Source organism: Acipenser ruthenus, chromosome 15 (assembly GCF_902713425.1).
Source record: "Acipenser ruthenus chromosome 15, fAciRut3.2 maternal haplotype, whole genome shotgun sequence".
Lineage (NCBI taxonomy): Eukaryota > Metazoa > Chordata > Actinopteri > Acipenseriformes > Acipenseridae > Acipenser > Acipenser ruthenus.
Genome location: NC_081203.1, coordinates 14,106,353 through 14,122,668, shown reverse-complemented (window position 1 = coordinate 14,122,668; position 16,316 = coordinate 14,106,353). Strand labels below are relative to the sequence as shown.

Genomic DNA, 16,316 nt, shown 5'->3' with positions numbered 1-16,316 from the left:
AGTTTTATATTGTTAATATTATTTTATTCCTTTACTTTCTTCATTCCTATTCCTGATTGAGTATTTAATGTTATGAAACAATATTAGAGTCTATTGGATCATTATCTGTGAAATGGGATGTTTGTAACGGTTCAATCTTGTATGACGATAATACCATTTTTATTTTAAATATTTTGTTGAAACATATGGTAATGCAATCTTCATGGAAACCAGCCTATCCCACTCAGTTCTGTTCTTTAAGCTGTGTGAAGGGTAGAACCAGCCTGGTCACCCCATTCCAGATGGACTGTAAATGCATGCATGTGTTCATCTAGTTCTTGGAAGGAAGCGGGTCCAGAGGCTTTAGTCAGTTACTACGGCCTATTTCACGCTCCTGTCTTGGTTAGCTCTGGAGATAAGCCTGTCAGAAGGACCAAATAATTGATGTCTTCCCTCTGCTTCACTCTCCTTCGCGTGCCTTCTCTCTCTCTCTCTCTCTCTCTCTGGGATCCCTGTTCATGCACTTTCTCATTTTATGCTCACATTAAAGAGGAATGCAATTCAAAAAGAGATGCCATGGTTGACTGCACACAGAACGCTTATCGGAATTGGCTTTAGAATGTGGGGAATTCAACAAATTAATTAGTCTGACATTTCCTCTCGGAAATTGACCCTTCCCTCTCTGATTAGACTGAATCTGTTTCCACACTTATTAACTGTGACACTGACACTTTCCAACCAGAGCCATCCTGGTGTATTCTGTCATGCATGGTAGAGCTAGCTGAATACGAGCGTTGTGAATCTGCTGTGATTTTTACAGCAGAGGGTTCTCTGTACTATTATATTAAACACTTTTTCAAAGCCATTCTGTAATACTAAATCAATGTCTAGAGTGTAATCACTGTGTGCGGGGGAATAAGGGTATAAGAAGTAAGTTATAGTAGGATGACCCAATTTGAATAGTAACATGTGATTCATTTGACTTTTCATATTTATATATATATATATATATATATATATATATATATATATATATATATATATATATATATATATATAGCTTTTGAGTTAAGGGGAGAGAAATGCAAATGTCAGCATTACAAGAGCCAATCAAATAGTGTGAAAGTCTTCCACATTCACAGCATTTTAAGTCCAGAAACTGCAGACATGTTTTCTCCCAGTGTGAAGCTCATTAGTGCGGCGTTACTGTACTCCGACTAGTGAAAAGAGTAAGTAAATAAAAGTAGCTTTTGAGTCTGTAGCAAATTTCCCCCCAGCTCTGGAATACACATGGAACATCCCAGCTCTGGAATACACATGGAACATCCCAGCTCTGGAATACACATGGAACATCCCAGCTCTGGAATACACATGGAACATCCCAGCTCTGGAATACACATGGAACATCCCAGCTCTGGAATACACATGGAACATCCCAGCTCTGGAATACACATGGAACATCCCAGCTCTGGAATACACATGGAATATCTCAGAAACGGGTACCAGTGTATCATTATTAGACATCTCTGTCACAGCTTTGAATTCCACCATTAACACCACTGTCTATTGCAAACCAAGTGATTTCTCATTCGTGTGCATTGTGGCTCCTCACACCCAATTTGTAAGACTGGCCTATTTTCAGCGATGATCGACTTTTTCACCAAAAGTGAGGAAATGTGTGTTTTAGGTTTTTTTTAATTGTGGGGTTCCAAGCGTGATCATTACTGAAGCTTAATTCTGCATTTCTAATATAAACAGAAAGGATGCTTTATATAATAATAGTAAACAACATACAGATGACAGGATTCCTCTGGTCCTCACTATCACCCTACCTACAGAACACCATGCAAGAAATATTTTACAGCAAGACCCTTCTACAGAGCCTATTTACAAGACTCACCCCATGATATCATATAGAGACAGGAATCTAAGAGGATATGTAGCCCACAGCGCGATTCGTCCTTCTGGGGAACTTTTAAAAGGCACACTTCCATGCAATAGACCACGATGTACTACCTGGAAATACATTAACACCCAAACAGAGGGACCTTTTACATGCCCCTCTAAAGGAGTAGCATACTGCATTATGTGCAAGAAATGCAACACACTGCATTGGGTAAACTAAAAGGTGTTTAGCAGACCGCTTTGTGAAACATTTCTGAAGCATTCGAATCAACACGACTACATTTCCAGTAGCTCTTCATTTCAACAGTGATAATCACACTGCTGAAGACATCACCATCTGTGGGATCAATCAGTGCTGTGGAATAAATGCTGCTTGGAAACAAAGAGAATGTGAGTTTATCGTCAGACTAGGAATTTTGGACCTCTTGGAAGTAACATTATGACATAATCATGACATCATCCACAGAATATTTGAAAAATAACACGTTTATTGCACTGTGTTCTTACTTTATATATATATATATATATATATATATGTATATATATATATATATAATATATATATATATATATATATAATATATATAATTATATAAATAAATATGGATTTGAAGTGTCTGCTGGAAACTGAGGCATGATTTCCATTACACGAGAGTAGATGTTAAAACTTCATGCTGATTTGAACTCGGCTCTCGCCAGGATAAGCACCAACTAAGACGTAGCTTTACAGTAAACTAATGTGATCCATAGGTGTCTCCATCCATTTGCGCGTCCTCCATATGATGATGTAGATATCCTTCTATCAGGTGTTGATGGCTGAAGTGTAATGCTGGCTCCAGGGATCAGCTTATTTTTGCCTCCCTAGCGACACCTCAAGAGGTCTCAACAGTGATTCTGGCGTCCCAGAATCACCCCCCTCCGTCCCCCACTCAACTCAGCCCAGCTTACTTACCTGTACATCAGCGTTTCTTTCTTTCTATTGTGCTTGAGATCCCCAGCCAGAATATTTCCGTCTCAACCACAGCCAGTTGCTCCCCTCTCTGCTGCTTCAGATAAGTTCTTCACTGTGCGACGCAACTCTTGGCCACTGAATCCGACGTCTCTGAGAAACCGGGTTGTAGAGTGTGCCACAAATCCTCGACAACCCACTTCCACTGGGTAAACCCGAACTCTCCATCCTCGCTGTTCCGCTTCAGTGGCTAGTTGAGCATACCGCAGTTTCTTCCTCTCATACGCCTCATCTACAGCATCCTCCCATGGCACTGTTGACTCTACCAGGTGAACAAGACGTGCTGATCCAGACCACAAGACAATATCTGGTCGAAGGTTAGTGGTGGCAATCTCAGGTGGAAAAATAAGCCGTTGACCAACATCTGCCAGCATTTTCCAGTCTCTAGCAGCTTCCAGTTGTCCTGGACGAGGATTGGTTTTAACACCTTTTCTTGGTGGTTGCTCTCCTGGACGGAGGAATGTTGTCTTTTGTGTGTAATGTTTTACAGTACAATCAACCCTCATTAATACAGATTTCTAAGGACCAGCAAAAAATCTGTTAAGGTTGGTTCATACTTCAAAATCCAACATAATTTGTGTGACAGGTCAGAATTACATCATCCACACTCTTGCGACGAGCGTCTTTTTTGGAGTCGTACAGCATTTTCTCATTCGCCAGCGACCTGAAATCGCATCGGGTCGGATAATGTTGAACAATGTCAACATTCGCTGCATGGCGGAGTGAAGCTGCACAGCGTGATAGCTGTCTGCGCCTGATGTATGAACCAGCCCTTATTCTTATTATCAGGAGTCCAAGTCAAATGCATACTGTCGGTTTTTATTGAAGTTACAGTAAAACTGAAATCATATTTCAATTACAGTACAACCCCCAGTTGTGTCTGCAAGGATAGTGCACGTTATTGAGCCAGTTCACTCCACTTTATAACCATTTTACTTTCTACAGAGACTGTTTAGTAATGCTATGCTGAAACTGGTGTCCCTAGTTTCCCGTAGAGAAAGGGCTGTTAGTCCCAAGACCCCTTCTTTCTTGTTCAAACCTGGGCAGAGCTGTAGGGTTATCCCAGGAGATCAGCTGCTATGAAGTGATCACATGCTCTTGCATGACTGTGTACGACGGAGCTTGTGAGCCTTTGAAAAACATCTTATTGCTAAGTCAGGCAAATGAACCGTACTGCTGCATATTTTACTTCCTCCACAGTTCTAGTCCTGAAAGCGTGAGTAATGTATACATTTTCTAATCAGAACTGATTGCTTCTTCTGAGGAGTCTAGGAGAGCAGAAAATCCTGTGAGATGGTTACAGGAGGCCATCTTCTGTCTCTCACTCCCAGTGTAAAGCCTTGCTTTAAGAGTCTTATGAGATGCTGAGCCAATATTTGGAAGCGTGTGTTCTCAAAGAGGGTTATCCTTATCTTAAGTGCTGCTAATGACCTCCAGTTCTGTTTTACGACACGTTGGCTCCAGTGCAGCTTGTAACAGTGAAGCCTATTCACAAATCTTTAACTTGGGAGTTATTACAAGAATGTTTTTTCAATGTCTGTTTTTTTATGAATGAAAATGCTATGTTAGTTTCACATGTGCAGTTTTGAAAGACTGTTATATCTATCTATCTATCTATCTATCTATGTAAATACTTGCACTTCCTCAACTTGAACGCCTTCTTTCCTCTCATTAACCAACCCGCTGCTTCCCCCTATAGCTGACGTGCTTTGACCCCAAAGACATTCCTGCGTTCAAATGACCGAGGAAGCCTTGTAATGTAAATCAACTTTAGCTTTTAGTACTTTTAGCTGTAGGGACACCCATCATCCCCCTTTACTTGCAGCAGTAAGAGGGAATTGTCTTTTTTTATTTTTGAACTGTTTTTGTTAAACAGTAAACAGACTTTTTTTTTTTGTTTGTATACGTTTGTAAGAACCGTTTTAAGACAGGAGGCTGTGTGGTCCAGTGATTAAAGAAAAGGGCTTGTAACCAGGAGGTCCCTGGTTCAAATCCCACCTCAGCCACTGACTCATTGTGTGTCCCTGAGCAAGTCACTTAACCTCCTTGTGCTCCGTCTTTCCGGTGAGACGTAGTTGTAAGTGACTCTGCAGCTGATGCATAGTTCACACACCCTAGTCTCTGTAAGTCACCTTGGATAAAGGCGTCTGCTAAATAAACAAATAATAATAATAATAATAATAATAATAATAATAATAATAATAATAAGGCGGCAGGGGATCTTTGAAGTGCTTGTGTTTCTGTGTCATGTTGTGCTCTGTCTGTCTATGGACGCGCGCCTGTCCTGAGTTTTCTGAGTCCACAGTGACCCCTATAGAAGTGGTCAGGCCTGGATAAGCTTCCCAAGCAGCCGCACAGGCCAGCAGGGCTCCTGTTTAACCAGCTGCTTAGTGGGCTCTGCCAAGAACAAGCCTTGATTTTCCAGATGTTCCCTTGTCTCTTAGGGCAGACAGTATTGTCACGAAGGGAAACGACTGTCTTGCCCTGTGAGGTCGCAATGCAGAAGAAACCTTTCCTTGAGAACAAAAACATATTTTTAAAGAAAAAATATATGTTCATTACATTATGACATTAATACGACGGCACGAACAAAGTGACCACAATTTGCACTTTTCATAGTAGTTGGAAAATGTTTTTTATGCGCTGTACTGTTCTGTGCACACACAGGATAACGTCTGTTCACAGGAGAAGATGGACTGTGACTGATACTGTAGGTTCATTTCTTAGACATGATTTAGAATGTGTTTAAGCAGTGTCTTTTAACACTGGTTTACTTGGTTTAAAATTGTAGTTTTTCCAAGCCTTGCAAATATTGTATCAATTCCTTTGTGTTCTACTTAAGTATTGCTCCTTTTTTTCTGAAATTAAAGTTTGTACTTGTGTAACAGGGGAGATCTGGACTGACTGTCTGGCACATCCGTATTACTGCAGGTAGAGGGCAGCAGTCTCGTGGGAACCGCCTGTTGGTCATGGCGATGACACGGAGAGGTGGGGAAGAGGGTGTGTGTGCTTTCCCTCTCTCTGATTGGCTGAGGGGCGGGCCTTGGGAGACTGCTCGGCCCATAAGATCTGGTTTGGTTGGGCGCTCGGGTGGCCGTGTTTGGGGAATAGGGACAACAGCGCCATCTACTGCATCAAATAAATCAGTACGCCTGAGCGGCGCTACAAATAAAGTACTGTCTCCTTGTGTCAGTGAATTGCCCACCACCCTTCCACAACTTGTAATTTTGTTTTATGTTGAAAGTTAGCCTTGCTGTCTGAACGATTGGTAGTGTTGCCATGGATATTTAACACAGCCATTTGTGTCTAACACTCCTGAAGCCATATTCTCAGTCATTTACTCCAAATTAACTTGATTTTTGTCCGAAAAAATCCCCACTAACTACTATTCTAAAATGAGCACTCACAGGCTACTAAATTAAACGTTGTTTTATTTCTGATTTGGAAATGTTATTGCAATATTGCATGTGATTTTATTATTTTTAGCTGGAGAAACGCAATAAGAGATATTTCAGGTTATGCAATATGCAAAAAAGTTTACCTTTTGAATTATGGCTTCACTGTCTCAATAATAGCTTTAAATAAGTACCAGTAAAAATATAAATATAATTGTTATGCTCAAACTGCCACATTTTTGGTTTGTTTTGTTATTTGATTTATATTTGGAGAGTTATCCGCACCCTACTCCGTCGGTCTGAATATGAATGTTGCTTTTCTTATTGGCCAGAGTAAAATTATAAATATCAATGGCGGAGTTTACACGCACAAGTCATGACAGTTTTCCTCACAACGTGTTTACCGTACTTTTCAGGAAATGAGTTGCTATGCAGTTCTGATTTATTCTAAGTACAAGTTTTACTACGTGTGCTTGTGGAACATCTAAAAGTTAAATTTCATTAACACTAGAACCACCTTTTACAATACATGTATTTAATTTTAATAAAACCTACAATATTCTATTTTTTTATATACAAGTCTGTTGTTATCTCTACTGGATCTGGCAGCCATCTGTTTCTTCATTTTGTACAAGGAATTCACCGGAGAAAATATCAGTAGGAGAGATTTCATAGCCACAGCGCTTCAGCAGAAACAATTTGATCAGAAAACTGCAAAGCTGCAGGCTGCAGCAGCTCAGCCTGGATTCTGTGCTGCAAGTGACACACACAGAGGATAAATCATATGTTACTTTCATTTTAGATTAAAAACTACTTTTGTTTTTACAATTTTGTATGTACATAAACCTGTTTACACCTGTCTACACACTATTTTTTTTTAAATGTTTATTTTATTATTATTTTTGTAAGTGGTGCTATATATGTGGTAAGTTAGAAAATAAACCCTTTTATGTTTAATTGTTCATTTAAATACGGCGTTTCGGCTGTGCAGATGTTTGATATGATGTGCTTGAATAAAACTTTTGAGTTGTATCTGATAGTTTGTCTTTCGTTTTAATATTGGTGATGTTTAAAATGTACCGTGATAATGACTGCCGTCGGCGGTTGTAGCTATGAGTATACAGTAACCGTGGCGGTTCTAGTTGAAGTAATCCATAAATGTACAGTGTGCGTGTGTGTGTGTGTTGGGGGGGTGTTGTTTTTGTACAGCGTTTCTGCTGGAGATTACGTGAGATTTAAGTCAGAAAAACTGGATCTTGACTGCTGAAACCTCGTGAGCCACAAGCACGATTCCTGCTCCGGTTTACATGGGTTTTTACAGCTATTTTTATCATGAGAAAGCGATTGACCCTGCCCTTAAAGTCGCGCTGTCAAAAGGACATCCTTTTGCTGTTTCACCATGTATTCGCGTGACAACGTCACACAGTCATGACTGTAGAGTCGATTTTCACGTCCATGTAAACCAAGCCAATATTGCAGTACCACCACTAAAACGTTAAACACAATAAGAATAGTAATGTTGATTGAGAAGAGTGTTCACAACACCAGTTCTCAGGGCTGGGTTTCTAAAATAGTCTGGGAAAGCCTGCAAGTGTTTGAATGCTGAGCGCTTGTATCAAAGCCAGCAGGGTAAAATTAGCAGTGGAATATTTTGGGAGAAAATATGCAGAAGTACTGAGCGAGAGGGTCTTTCAAATAGAGGCTTGGAGCAGCGCTATCAGCAACGATCCTATCTTGCTGGTAATGGGATACAACCTCCTGCAGGGTCACGGCTCTGAAGAGCTGTATTTGAATGCACCAGACTGCAGAGAATCAATAGCACTGCTGTTTAAATGATGGCAGGGTCACAAAAATGAAACCCAGTGCATGTTCTCTCTCCACCAACAATATATTCTTCTTGTCAGTGAAACGACCCGTTTTCCATCTTAATAGATGACGTGAAACTATTTGTATTTCAAAAGCCGCTGTGAATTACACTTGAGAAAACTGAATCAGTAGTCACGGAAACACAAAACCCCTTTTCTTGCGGGTCATTTGAAATCATTCAATACATGAGGAGCAATGTTTGAATTAGGAACACAAAAACCATGCTGGTTTTCAATTAAAAAAAAAAGAAAAAAGAAAAAAAAAGAAAAAGATGTGTGTGTCTCTGTTTGTGACTTTGCATTGCACAAAGGGCTACTGCCCCTGGCCATGAAGTGCAGATTTGCAAACACACACTTCCGGAATAAACAATCAAGCTGGATAGTTTCTGTCTGCAGTTGGGTGTACCGCAGTCCTCTGTTAAGAGGGGAGAGTTTGTGTTGTTCGCCCTCCCAGAGAGGGTCCTTTCTGGTACATGTGGTGTTGCAATAGGAATAACAGGGATGGCCTCTCGGAAAGTCTGGCTCTGCTCATCTGTCCTTCTGGCTTCTGCAGAGTGCTTGCGTGGGAGTGAGGGGCCTACTATTGGGAGGGAAGGGAGAAGCAGAGCATGTACAGAAATGATGTGTGATATTCTGAATGAGGGGAAAAATAAATAAAACAGGCCACTTCTTTAACACGGGCTTCCCTGGGGGTGGGCAAGATCCTTGCATTGGATTCCATTGAGAATAGACTAAGATTGTCTTTAATATCCTGGTCAAACTTTAAGATAGATGCTGGTAGTTGAGTGTAATGCTTTATATTCTATTCTCCTCTCTCGACAGCTTCACAAAAATCACTTGGGCCTTGGCCAAAAACAACAAAATGACCACATCATTATCAGGAAATGACAGAGATTGTGCATTTAAAGGTCTTTTATGGCAAGCAAAATGAGGGTGTAAATGTCCCTAAGTTTATATATTTATTAGGGTACATGTGTTATACAAATTAACATCTGAGGAACTTTTCTGATCCTTATGAAATGTGTATTCATTTTAATAGAACCACCTCTGCTGTCAGTGTTCATTAAAAATGTTCTGGGTTTATTGTGTCACTCTTGGTCCTCTTCTCAGAAGAGACTGACTATCATGCTGAATTGTATCGTTTTTCAAGCTGTCTGTATGAAACCTGTATGATGCTGTGACACGGTCTTCCTCGTGTCACGCGTGTGGGTAGCCGCTGTTCAAGCATACAGAGAGACAGACGTCGTGTTGTTGAAAACGCTGGCACAGGCGAGCAGGTTTTATTCACAAACAAACAAACACAAAACGAAAGTAAACAATAATGTCATGTGACGCTACCAGCGATGGTACATACCTCCCTCCTTAGGATGAACTATTATTTACCATCATCATCATTTATCAGTATTCCCATCACCATAAGTATCACTATAAATTTAACCATAATCCTTATCACTATCACCTTCACCATACACATCACCAGTTCACTCTTAGTATAATTTATCATCATCATTATTATCACTATTTAACTATTATTACTTAACCTTAATTTATCATTCCTATAATTACTAATTATCACTACACTAATCATTTCACATTACCAATAACTATCATTCATATCATAAATAATTTACCAATAATCAACTAACATTTACCAACAATTAATTTACAACTTATCACCAACACTTATTCTCACCCCTGGGCTTCTATGAGGGGGCGCCCATTCAACCCCGCTTACCCCCTAAACCCAGTGTCCCTTCACGGGGCTCCACTTCGAAGGATTGCCCCGCCTCCTTCTGAGACGATCTCCCACGAACGACAGGTCCTCCTTCGCTGACGCTCGGCAGGCAGTTCCTCCCGCTGGCTTCCCGGGCAGGCAGTCTCTCCGGCTCCTCCCTCGCCAGCTTCCAGGACCGGAACTCCTCCTTCTGCAGCTCTCGGGGACGGACCTCCCTCAGCCTCACTGACGTTCGGGATCTCGCGGCTCCATCCATCTTCAGCAGCCCCTCAGGGTTACCTGCGGTCTGCCCTTGTCCCCCCCAAAAAATTTCAGGGGTTTGCTCCTCCTGTCTCTCCGTAGCCAACTAGCCTTGCTTCGGCAGGATGCAGCGGAATCCACTTCCGACACCATATGTGACAGCGTCTTCCTCGTGTCACGCTTGTGGGTAGCCGCTGTTCAAGCATACAGAGAGACAGACGTGGTGTTGTTGAAAACGTCGACACAGGCGCGCAGGTTTTATTCACAAACAAACAAACACAAAACGAAAGTAAACAATAATGTCATGTGACGCTACCAGCGATGGTAGCGCACAGACTGTACAAACACTCAAAATAAAACACAATACAACAAACTATAAATCAAAGGTGCCGTGAAAACGGCAGGCCTTGCAGCAGCCCTGAGTCATCTCCCGTGGATGTTTTTAACCTGACGGACACTCGATCAAGACCCGCCCACCTGCTGATTGAGGTCCAGCCCAGCCAATCACCTGCTGCCCTTCCCCTCAACCAAGCCTAGCAGGCAGCAAGTCTCAATCGAGCATCCGTCTGTAAACAGTAATTCAATTAAACAAATCAGCTCCCAAAATGACACAAAATAAACCCATTCCCCATACAAATTATATCAACACTAAACACACACATGCAGGGCAATCACCCTGCTACAGATGCCATTTTTAACCTTCATTGCTTTTAAAACATTATAACATTTCTTTTTAAGTAAAAGGAACTGTTATCATTTGCCAGGAAAGCCATCATGGGTTGCAAGGGCTGGCTTGCAGTCTTATAATATTAAACACTGACGATGACCCAAGGTACCTTACCTAAATTCAGCAGTAATAATGCAACTACCTTAATATTTAACTAACACAATGTGATCTTAGCTGGAAGCACATGTTAACAGCGTCTTGGTTCAGCCCCTCGTTTTTCTAGTTTAATGAACACAGCTGTAAATGTCAAAGCCCTTCCTTGTCTGGCTTCTCCCCCCAGGTCCCCCCGATGTGGAGCAGGCCTGTGAGACGAGTGTGCGGACGTGGAGCCCATACGCTGGGGTGGACCAGCAGACTGTGCCCCCGGCCTGTCCTGAACCCCAGGGCTGCATGCTACAGCTGGAGTTCCGCTACCCTCTGGTCGCTGACTCCTTGACTGTCTGGGTCACTTACATGGAAGGTACTGCCTCTGGAGCCGTTGCCAACATCAAGCTGCTGACCCTGTCCGGCAACACGGTGCTCCTCGGACCCCAGACTGTCTTCTGCGAGGTTCCCTTGACCGTGAAACTGTCTGTGAGTGAGGAGGTTTACGCTGTCCAGATCTACACCATGGACGAGCAGCTGGAAATCGACGCCGCTCTGCTTAGCTCCACGCCTCACAGCCCCCTCTGTATGCAGTGCAAGCCTATGCAGTACAAAGTGATCCGGGATCCCCCCTTTCCAAACAGGCCAAGCGTCACGGTGTCAGACCTGAGCCGGAGATACGTCGACAGGTGAGTTATTGCATAAGGGTTATGGGTCATGGTCTCGGGCCGGAGATACGTCAAGGGGTGAGTTATTGGATAAGGGTTATGGGTCAGGGTCTCAGACCTGAGCTGGAGATACGTCGAGCGTTGAGCTATTGGATAAGGGTTATGGGTCAGGGTCTCAGACCTGAGCTGGAGATACGTCGAGCGGTGAGCTATTGGATAAGGGTTATGGGTCAGGGTCTCGGAGCCGGAGGTACGTTGAGGGTTGAGTTATTGGATAAGGGTTATGGGTCAGGGTCTCAGACCTGAGCTGGAGATACGTCGAGGGGTGAGTTATTGGATAAGGGTTATGGGTCAGGGTCTCAGACCTGAGCTGGTGTTACGTCGAGGGGTGAGTTATTGGATAAGGGTTATGGGTCAGGGTCTCAGACCTGAGCCGGAGATACGTTGAGGGGTGAGTTATTGGATAAGGGTTATGGGTCAGCGTCTCAGACCTGAGCTGGAGATACGTTGAGGGGTGAGTTCTTGGATAAGGGTTATGGGTCAGGGTCTCAGAGCCGGAGATACGTCGAGGGGTGAGTTATTGGATAAGGGTTATGGGTCAGGGTCTCAGACCTGAGCTGGTGTTATGTCGAGGGGTGAGTTATTGGATAAGGGTTATGGGTCAGGGTCTTAGAGCCGGAGATACGTCGAGGGGTGAGTTCTTGGATAAGAGTTATGGGTCAGGGTCTCAGAGCTGGAGATACGTCGAGGGGTGAGTTATTGGATAAGGGTTATGGGTCAGGGTCTTAGAGCCGGAGATACGTCAAGGGGTGAGTTCTTGGATAAGGGTTATGGGTCAGGGTCTCGGAGCCGGAGGTACGTCGAGGGGTGAGTTATTGGATAAGGGTTATGGGTCAGGGTCTCAGACCTGAGCTGGTGTTACGTCGAGGGGTGAGTTATTGGATAAGGGTTATGGGTCAGGGTCTCAGAGCTGGAGATATGTTGAGGGGTGAGTTATTACAAGTATTAGTGAAGTGTGGTGAAATGAGAGAGTGTATATTATACTGGTACACAAAAAAAGCAAATGCTTGGCTCCTTTTATATGATTTTAAAGTTGATTTTTTGGCCACAATGTGGGAAGGTGATACAAATATAACCTTCCAGGTTATACCTGAAATTGAAATAAAACCAATCTAATTCAGAGTTCATGTGAGGTATGGTATACATTTTTTTACTGCAGTTAAAAGGTATTAGAGTATCAATAAGTGCATAGTAGTTCTGGACAGTCATTTGGTCCTTATAATAGTAGCCTTGTGGGTGTTCCTAAGCGGTTTTGTAATTTTCAATAGCAGGTTGAAAGCTCTTACATCACAATAGGGACTTTGAATTAATTGCTCCCCACAGTAACAGCAATATTTAATTTGTAAAAACAAACAGAAAAAAATGACTTCATTAAATCTATTCCAGTGAGTACATGGTTGATTACGTGTGGCATAAACAGATTACACAATGGTTCTTCAAATAATGCATTTGTAAGTAAAGACTTCAACTCAAGAGCAGCTTTCCTGCTGTGTTTGTCTTCCCTCACTCATTGACTCTTGTTGCAGTAGAACCATTGTGTATCCTTTCTGGGTGCCTCCTAGAAGAGGAGGTACTTAAAATTGCTGTTTGACACATATAACTCTTAAGAGCATTGTTTCAATTAAACTACACTCTCAAGCTCTGCAGTGACTGAAACAGTGGCTGGCGTTTTGTTCCTGCAGGATTTAGGTAATCTAAGCAAAATGTTTTTACAGTCATCATATTCATTATGGCAAATGAGTTGCAGATATGAGTTACATTTATTAAAACCTTCACATTCCTTTTAAAACAAGGCTCCACATTACTCTTTATCTTTCTCTAGTTTATGTTGTAAACTCCTATGAAAATGTTTTTTTTTTTTCCCTGCACAATTTTTCCATATTGAACAAACTGGCAGATACAAGTCTCTGTTGTAAAAATACCCCTCTTCTGTCAGACGAAGCGCTGTTTCTCCAGTACTCTCTTCTAATCTTGATGACACAGTGCCAAGGACAACACGAGTAAGGATGCCTCTGTACTAGATTGATTGATTGATTGAGCTGATGTGTTTCAAAGGACTGTAGGAGGCAGTGCAGTCTGTTAATAATAGCTTGGGCTGGAGGATTTGGATTTCCAATTTCAGAAAAAGCATTCTCAGACAAGCTACCAGGACTTGATCTCATTTTGGGGGTGTTCTGGCAATAGATACATGACCCAGTTAGCAACGACCTGCAAGGAGAAAGCATGGTTAAAGAGTAAACAGTAACACCATAACTGTGAAAATCAGGGGCAGCCACAATGAAAACGGGTCCATGCACTGTGTTTCCACATGTTTGAGCAGAACCCTGGGATCACTTGCATGTACTGCTCTTGTCCTCTGATTAACTGAATTCCCCAGTGCTGCAGGGTTTAGAGCTTCAGGGCTTCAGCAGTTTGCCATGGCTTTGAGGTTTGTATGAGAAGCTGCACATGAGAAGATGGATGAAATTAGGCTGTTTAAAACACGTCAACACATTTACAGGTCCAGCAGCAGAGAGTGTTATAAATCTATCCACCGTGTTTGCACAAGACATGACGCAACATGGTGTGACTGAGAGACAATGTTGACATTGATGCCAGTTTGACATCACTAGAGGAAGCAGGAGAACATTCTGCTTCAACCCCGCTGTTGCAAACAGCGACCACTGTAGCAGGTTGCGCAGTATTTTCTTAAAGTAAGTTTTTTTTTTCTGACCTCTCATTACCTTTAAGTGCTATTGTCCTTGTAATTTTCCTTGTGTGATTTGAACTTTTCATCTATTGAATATTTACCCTTTCCTTGAATAAGCTAATGGAATGGAATGTGCTGGCTTGGTTATAACTAGGCTTGCTACTTTTCGATTTTAATCGGTAAAGCTTGTTAAATGTCGAATTCCCCAAAAACTTGACTGAAATAAATCTATATATGATAAACATCAGTAAAACCACTCGCTATGTTTTTTTATTTTACCAAAATTATAATTTAGAAATCATCTGTAGTTTGTGTAGTTTTAATACTTGCTGTCTGTCCCATCTCTGTTCCGCTCTGAATGGCTAGGGGTCGCTGTCAGTCAACTCAGTGGCTACTCTAGTTTCACCGTCAGTCATTTCATCCTGTTCTGACAGATCTCATTGAATGAAGCAGCGCTAGAATGCTGTCATTCGTTTAAATGACTGTCAATCATCAGACTGACTGTGCACTTTCATTTGCCAGCTATAGCACCTGTCATTGAAAGCGCCTACTTTGAAATTAGCAGGTTAAGGTGTAGGTAAGCTTTTGCTATTATAGGTATATAAGGTGACAGTTACTAGATTGATTTGAAAATGGGGCTCAAGAGGAAAACACTTAATGAGTATTGTGCACAATACCCTGATTGACGGCTGAAGTCTCCGCGGTAGGACGAAGCGGGCCAGTCTGCCTTGCCTCCAGTGAGTCCAGCTGTGCTGAAGCAGGAGAGGAGTGAAGCTCAGACTCTGAATAATAAGTACAAGTTAGTTCTGTTCAGCTATCTAATGTTTTGTTCTGTGCATATTATTTTTACTTGTAAATCTATGCTATAAAAGTCTGTGTAATACACTTTTATATTGCGTTTTCTATGGCTTATTTGAGACCATTTTTAAATTTGTGTAGGATCTTTATCTATACAAGGTAGCTCCTCTGTGACCAAATGTTATTTAAATTAAAATGTTGGTAACCATGGTTTTGTTGCATGTTGAATAATATAAAGGGGTTTCGCTAAATTAGACGTTTCTCAATGGCATAAAAAGTCTGGTGTTTGTTTTTTTTTAAGTATAAAGGTCGATTTCACTCATTCTCTGCTTCAATTGAAAAATAAAGATCGAAAAAAAGGTAAATAATTACAAAAATAAACGTCAATATTAATCGTCGATTTGGCAAAAAAATAAAAATCGAATAGTAACAAGCCAAGTTATAACCCCAGGATAAAGGTTAAATCTTGTACAGTTGTGCAATTCATTATCAATATTACGATTTGTGGGAAGGATGGCTCTTTGTTTCCTTGTCTGTGACTCCCAGGACCCTATGTCTTTGTGCTGTTCCACAGTGGTACATTTGCACAATCATTTCCCCATGCTTTTCCCATGGTTATACTGTGCCTTTACCATAGTTCACCGTGATTTGCCATGCCTCTGGTCTTGTTAACTACTGTATACTTTCACTCCGCAGTATTGCACTGTGCTATGCATTTATTATGTTGCACACACTGCACCACTCCATCCCGCGGCAGTTTGTTTGAGCAACGAGTCCAGTCCAGTTTTAAATATATGGTGCACAGTAGACTAATGACAGCACTTGCTTCGCCAGCAGTCAAAATAAAGCAACTTCATCTCTCTGCTATTTTATATTATAAAAGGTCCAAGTTTAGATTAATAACATTAACCTGCCAGACTCCTTGCAGCTGGTTTCAATATGACTGGAGAAGTGAACAGCCTCAGTCTATATCTCATGATGGAACCAATGTGTACCTTTTCAATTAGCCCTGCCTATGAATTTCATGGGAACACTACTGTGAAGACGTGCCAGTGTATACTGTGCTGGAAGCCTCTCCACATGTGTAGTGCTGTTTGTTTAAATCCTCTCAGATAAAATGCATGGACCTTGCCACGGGGGTACTTTGTCACTATATGATTTG

The 16,316-nt window shown here is 41.8% G+C and overlaps 1 protein-coding gene across 3 annotated transcripts in view; it reads left to right on the top strand.

Moving 5' to 3' along the window:
• The window catches only part of LOC117973974 (pappalysin-1-like), a 202,280-nt gene that overhangs the window by 53,958 nt on the left and 132,006 nt on the right, over window positions 1-16,316 (top strand). For all 3 annotated transcript variants that reach the window (XM_058987187.1, XM_058987186.1, XM_058987185.1), the window contains one exon: window positions 11,136-11,628. In XM_058987187.1, coding sequence (XP_058843170.1) covers window positions 11,136-11,628 — 493 coding nt within the window. The remainder of the gene's footprint in view (window positions 1-11,135; window positions 11,629-16,316) is intronic.